Here is a 6,267-nt window from a genome sequence, read left to right on the forward strand (position 1 = left end):
GGTCCTGGGGGTGGCAGGCTTGGAGCACAGGCGGCCCTTGGGCTCTCCTCCAAGGAACCCACATCAAAGAGTGGACCAATCCCACCTGGTGGGGAAACTGAAGCACAGAACAGCACGGGATTTTGTCCAAAGCGCACAAATCAGCAACAGAGCTGGGGTTTGAGCACACGGGGCTCAGACTCCTAGGACCTGGCTTTGAGTCACTGCTGGGCAGGGGCTATGCTGACTCCCCCGACTTTGTTTTTCTCCCCCTTCAGATGGGCTGGACTCAGCCACTCTCTGATCCTCCTGAGAGGGCAAAGGAGCATTAAGGAGCTCTGCAAAGCCCAGGTGCTCTACAAGCTGCAAATGCTGCCGGCACCCCAGCCCACCCTCCACCCCTCCACACAAACCCATGTGAGGAGAACCTCCTGATCCACCCCACCCACCCCCAAGAAGGGCCTGGGTGCAGGCAGGGTTACTGCACAGATGGGAAGACTAAGGTCCCAGCTATGCAGGGTGGGCCTTGACCCACCAGGACCTCTCCCCACCAAGATGGCAGTCACAGCCCCACCCACACAAACGCTGCTTGGGAGGCGGCAGTGGGGCAGTCTCTCTGCCTTCATCATTTAATGGCCATTGCGGTACAATTAGTGGACAGACGGGTGGACAGGACACAGCGGGGCATGGGATGGGGCGGTCACAGCTGGGAATGGGGGTGTGGACAGCTGCTGCTGTGGACACCGAGACACTGAAAGGCCAGTGTAGACGGTGGTCCGAGGCCATTCAGACTAAGGGCTACAACTGCTTCCTAGCAAATGTGTTTGGTTTGGGAAAACCAGTGTTTATAATGGGGTAGTGGGAGGCAGCTGGAGGGCCACAAGGCTGGGTGCTGTCCCTCTCCTCTGAGGGACATGAGGAGGGGTCCCTGGTAAGGAAAGCCTGGGTCAGGCCAAATCCCAACCTGTGCCATGGACGGTGGTGAGGGCCGTGTGGTCCTCAAAGCAGACCCTGGGGTGGTGTCACTGGGAGTGGATGCATGGGCTGGCGGCCTGCTGTCCTAGCTGGGAACAGCTGTGAGTGTGACCCCACAGAGCCCTGGCCTGGTTAGAGCTGGGACCACTGGGCACAGACAGAGGGTGAAGGGCAGTGGGAGACGGAACACAGAACACAGTTCAGGGCACAGCCCTGGGTTGCAGAAACATGTTCCAGGCCTCAAAGAGCTTAGCAGAGCATTGGGGCCACAGTGGTAGCTGGCTGTACCCAGAGAGGGTGGCGTGATTGGCACGGGAGGAGGCCAGGGCCCCGCAGGCACTGCAGGCATGTTGGGGAGGGGGCCTCAGGCTTCGGGGCCCTGTCCAGGTCGGAGCAGCCCTCCCTGGGCAGGAGCAGGGCCGGGCCAGATGGCTTTAGAGGCCAGTGGGGACGGAGCCATTGGTGGCAGGGGTGTAGAGGCAGCTGCTGTGGGCGTCCCGGCTGAGGCTGTAGGTGAAGTAGGCCACGGCAGAGCCCAGCGTCAGCCCTGACATGTAGGACACAGTCATGGTGTTCCCTGAGGACAAGACCGAGCTGAGGTGGGGGAGGGGCGGAGCAGCCACCGCTCTCAGACCACAGGAGCAGAGTCCACGCCATGCTGGACAAACCCACGTGTGAAATAGGGTGACAGCTGCTACCTCCCAGGGAGTGTGTGACCCCCCTTGCTCATCCAGGGAACACCCTCTCAGGCCCTCATCCTTCCTAGCAGGATGCTTCTGTTTCCTTAGGTCATCTTGCTGGGGCACCCCAGACCTCACCTGATTTGCCCCAGGCCTCGCCTGATTCTCTGATACCCTCAACCCCCACATTTTTATCTCCAGTCTCTGACCTTCAACCTCCTCCCTGTCAGGGACAATTTGAGATGTCTAATGGGCACTGCAAACATATCATGTCCCAAACCTGACTCCGACGTCCCTTCCCCAGGGGCTACCTCCCACCTCAGCAGATGGCAACATCAACGTTCTTGCCCCAAACCTGGGGGACCCCCTTAACTCCCCTTCTGTCTCTCCTACCCCACCTCCCAGTCTAGCAGCTGGCCTTGTGGGCTCTCCCGTCAAAACAGATTCGGAATCCAGCACCTTCTCCCAGTTCCACAGCAACTCCCCGCCACGCTCCCACCCCGCCAATTGTGAGCCTCTGTGCACAGGGTCTGGCCTGGTGCAGCAGCTCCCCATTCACCTCCCCACCCCTGCCCGTGCTTTCCTCGCCGAGCAGCGGCCAGAGGAGTCCTTTATAAACACAGTCGGATCCTGCCCCGCTCTGCCCTCACCGGCCCACCCCCGCCCAGCACATCGCTGCTCCTGCCTCAGGGCCTTTGCACGCGCTGCTCGCTCTCTCCTGATGCTGTCCCCTCGCATCTTCACGTGGCTGGTTCCCTCACTACTTCCCCCAGGTCTTTGCTCAAAAGTCCCTCCTCAGTGAGGCCTCCCCAGATTGCTCCATTCACACTGTGATTCCCCCACCTCGACTCCCCATCCCATTTCTCCACTTTATTTTTCTCCTTCATACTCACCACCATCCAACATGTTGCATCTGTTCTGTGTCTGTTTATTGACTGTCTCCACTTCTAGGCTGCCAGCCCCATGAGCATGTGGGGCACTGTTTTGTCACCACTGTGTCCCTAGTGCCTAGAACGGTGCCTGGCACATGGGAAAACCTCACCAAGTAATTGTGGAATGAATGAATGAAGTGACTGAAAAATGTCCCCACACCTATGACCTCCCTGACATTGACTTGACTCCTGGAACCCAAATACACCTTCTTGCTGTCTGGCTTTGGTTTTCTCAGTCGGGGGGAGGGGTGGGCCTTACCCGCCAGCTCCCGCTGCTTGGGGCTCACTTTGCTTGCTGCCAGGATCATGGGCACACTGCCGAAGTAGCCGTTGCTGATGCCCATGAGCAGGGAGAAGACGCAGGGCCAGGCGGGGTGGCGGAGGGCGGGCGTGCCGCTGGGGTAGACGCACAGGATGAAGAGGGGGATGAAGACCACACGCAGGCAGGAGCAGGCCAGCAGGTGGGTGCCCCGCCAGTCCGTGGGCAGGGCCGCCAGGATCTGTCAGGAGCCAGGCATGTGGGTGCCTGCCTGCCTGGCCTCCCTCGCCCCTCCCCCAGCCCACCTCCAGCTACACCCCTGTCCCCAAACACTCCGTGCTCTGTACAGCTCAGCTGGTGTCCTTGCCCTTCTCCAGCTCTGCCCTCTAAAATCCACCAAATTCCACTCACAGCAATACACAGTCCTTGCCATGTGTCAGTGCCAATCCGAACGCTATACTATACCCTCACTCCATCCTTAAAGTGCTCTGTGAGTGGGTCCTTTACCCTATTTGAGAAAAGAGGACACTGAGGCCCAAAGACTCAGGCCAGCAGCATCAACTCACACAGCTGGGAAGTAGCAGGATCAGGATCAGGATCTGAACCCGCTAATTGGGCCTCGCTCTCTCTCGGAGCACAGACTCGTTTCTTGGACCTTTCAGCTGTGTGACCTCAGGCAAATGGCTTCCCCTCTCTGAGCCTCATGATCTCCATTAAGACAAGGCCCATCCCAGGCCTGTCCAGAGCACCAGAAATGGCAGCTTTGATCCTACTCCAGCCCTGACCGCCAGTCCCGCCTGCACATGCTGCCCAGATTCTTCTTTGGGCCGTTGCTGGGTGTTCCTTCCCTCTCCAGGTACTTCCAGTGGCCTGAACCTGCACTCACCCCTGGAGGACTGCCCCAGAGACTGGTTAACCAGTGACTGTGGGGTAGGAGGACGAGAGCCGAGCCGGGCCTGTCGGACGCAGCTTACACTCAGAGCTCCCCTGTGGGATCAGGCAGGGGCCGCTCCCCAAGGGACACTGTCTGGGATGGTGACATTACTTGGCTGCCACCTCCCCACATGAATCCTTAGTCCACGGACACTTCCTGGATGGGCCAGGTTCTCTCAGAGGCTGCCCTGGCAGTGTGCCACCCCCACCGTGTGTTGTCCCCACCACCATGGGCAGGAGTGGGGGCCCACCTTGCCCACGAAGTCTGAGAGGTTGAACACAGCCATGATGAGGATGGGCAGCCACTCGCCCAGAATGCAGTGGCGGATCTCAGACTCGAGGCCGGGGAAGAGGCACAGCGTGATGAAGTAGGTCACAGCAATGGACAGCATGTCGGCCCAGATGACCCGCGCCACCGCGTAGCGGTGCATCAGCAGGGCTGGGGGGCGCAGGGTGGGGTCAGTGGCCAGCGCCTCCAGCCTGGGCACCACCCACACTTGCAGAGGGGCCAGGGGGCCCAGGCTCACCTCTGAAGGTGGGCCAGCTCCGCTTGACTCTCAGCGGAGGCACGTCAAAGCGCACATAGGCCCGCCCGCTGCCGCCGGTCACTTCGTGGGCTGGACTGTCCTTCAGGGACCCGCTGTTGGCCAGGGCTGGGGCTTGGTGTTCCTGGAGGAAGGACGGAATGGGACAGGGTTTGGATGGGAGGAACCCATGGGAGGAGAAGACACACTCTGGCTGACATTCAGTTAGTACCTACTGTGTACAGGCACCTCCTCCCTCACTTTACCAAGCTCTCAGACTTTTGAGGTGACAAATTCCATCTCGTCACTCTCATGAATTCTCTACTGGCTTCTGACCAAATGAAGCACAGCATCTGACACCCATTACCCAACACTGCCCAGAGGCCCCTTGAGGCGACCCACCTGCAGCTTCCCTGCTGTCCCCCAAACGCACCAAGCTCCTCCCAGCCTCTGAGCCTTTGCACATGCTTTTCCTTTTGTCCTCAACACCCTTCCTGTGGGTATTGGCACCTCCCCATCAGGTGGGGCAGGTCTCAGCCCAGTACCTGCTCCTTGGGGAACTTCCCTGACCATGAAGGATGCCCACAGCATCCTCTCCCAGACCTTTCCTTTTCCATCATAGGCTTGTCTTGGGGCCTGTGGGCTCCATAGGGGACCACATTTCTGGCTCACTGCAGTGTCCCCAGCCACAGGCCCAGGTTACTTGCTGGATCAATGCCTTGTGACCTTCCACATTCCATTTTGCTGGCGAGAACACTGAGGGGCCCGAGGACCCTCAGGAACCAGGACTGATGGCTCAGCCAGCCCTGCCTTCCTCCATGTGGCCAGGTGTTCTGACCTCCTTATCCTCAGGTGTCCTTAGACCTCCACAGTGGCCAGCCCTGGGCCCTGGGGGCTATGTAGCCCTGCCACCACCAGAGGGCACCCCCGCTCCCCTGGATGGCCGCCTCTGCCTGCGGAGCCTGAGGTACTAGCCACACACCCGCAGGGTTTTCTGTGCTGGGGACTCCACAGGGAAGGTGCCTCTGTGCTGTGCTGGGAGAGCCTGCCACAGTCAGCTCCAGAACTGAGCCCTGGCCCTCCGTCTCTGCCCGTCTTCCTCTGTTCCCGCCTGGGCGCCCACCCCGATTCCTGGCTGGCTCCTGGGTCCTCTCCTGTGGGAACTTTGGGGGCGCTGCCACGCTCCCGTGACTCCTCTCCCCTGACCCTGGTGGAACCCAAGGTATCCGTGAGCCTTGATTTCCCTCCTGGGATGTCTTGTCTCTAGGTTAGGGTGAGAGCATGTGAGCTGAGCCCAAGGAGGACTGTCCCAGCCGGGTAGACCTCAGCCCACAGGACATAGGCTGTCATCATAGAATGGAAACTTTATAGAATGTGGGACGGTGCACACCCCATATCGTGGAACACAGCGGCTGGACGGAGCCTCAGCCGTAGCTGGACAGAGCCAGACAGTTGGTGGGGCCTGAGACCGCAGGACTGTGGTGCCTCAAAGGGACAGAACCTTGGTCCTCAGATGCAGGAAGATTCAGCGTTCCGGAAGGAGCCTCAGACCACAGAGGCAAGCTGAAGCCTGAGACTGCGGGGTGTGGGGTGGGGTGGGGGGGCACAGCGGGGACGCTCAGCCAGGGGGTGGCGCACACGGCAAGATCTGGTTCCTCTGCCCTTATCTCTCGGCGGGGACAAAAGAAGGAACCGAGGCAGCACTTGGGCCCGGCGTCCCCGATGGGGCCAAGGCCGGACCTGGCGCCGAGGAAGGCGCGCACTTACGAAGTGGATGTCCCCGGCGGCGACATCGTGGTGCACGCGGTAGCCGGCGCCCCGGCCAAGGCAGCTCCGGCGGCTGTCGCGGGGCCGCGTGGTGTAGTAGAGCACGAAGCGGCTGCGCCGCACCAGCAGGTGCAGCAGGAAGCAGAGCAGCTCCAGACCCACGGAGACCAGGAAGAAGATGAGCGTGCTGGCGCGCTCGTCCGGCAGCAGCAGCTTGG

The 6,267-nt window shown here is 60.5% G+C and overlaps 1 protein-coding gene across 1 annotated transcript; it reads right to left on the reverse strand.

Moving 5' to 3' along the window:
• Positions 1 to 577: 577 nt before the first annotated feature.
• LOC103584040 (equilibrative nucleoside transporter 4-like) lies at positions 578 to 6,262 on the reverse strand (the record flags this gene model as incomplete). Its single annotated transcript, XM_008565175.1, has 5 exons — positions 578 to 1,531; positions 2,826 to 3,066; positions 4,010 to 4,197; positions 4,286 to 4,427; positions 6,050 to 6,262. Coding segments are annotated over 5 exons (927 nt in total), but the record flags the coding sequence as incomplete, so codon positions are not given.
• Between the last annotated feature and the right edge of the window lie 5 nt (positions 6,263 to 6,267).

This window comes from Galeopterus variegatus, unplaced genomic scaffold, assembly GCF_000696425.1.
Source record: "Galeopterus variegatus unplaced genomic scaffold, G_variegatus-3.0.2 Scaffold37901, whole genome shotgun sequence".
In the NCBI taxonomy this organism is placed as follows: Eukaryota; Metazoa; Chordata; class Mammalia; order Dermoptera; family Cynocephalidae; genus Galeopterus; species Galeopterus variegatus.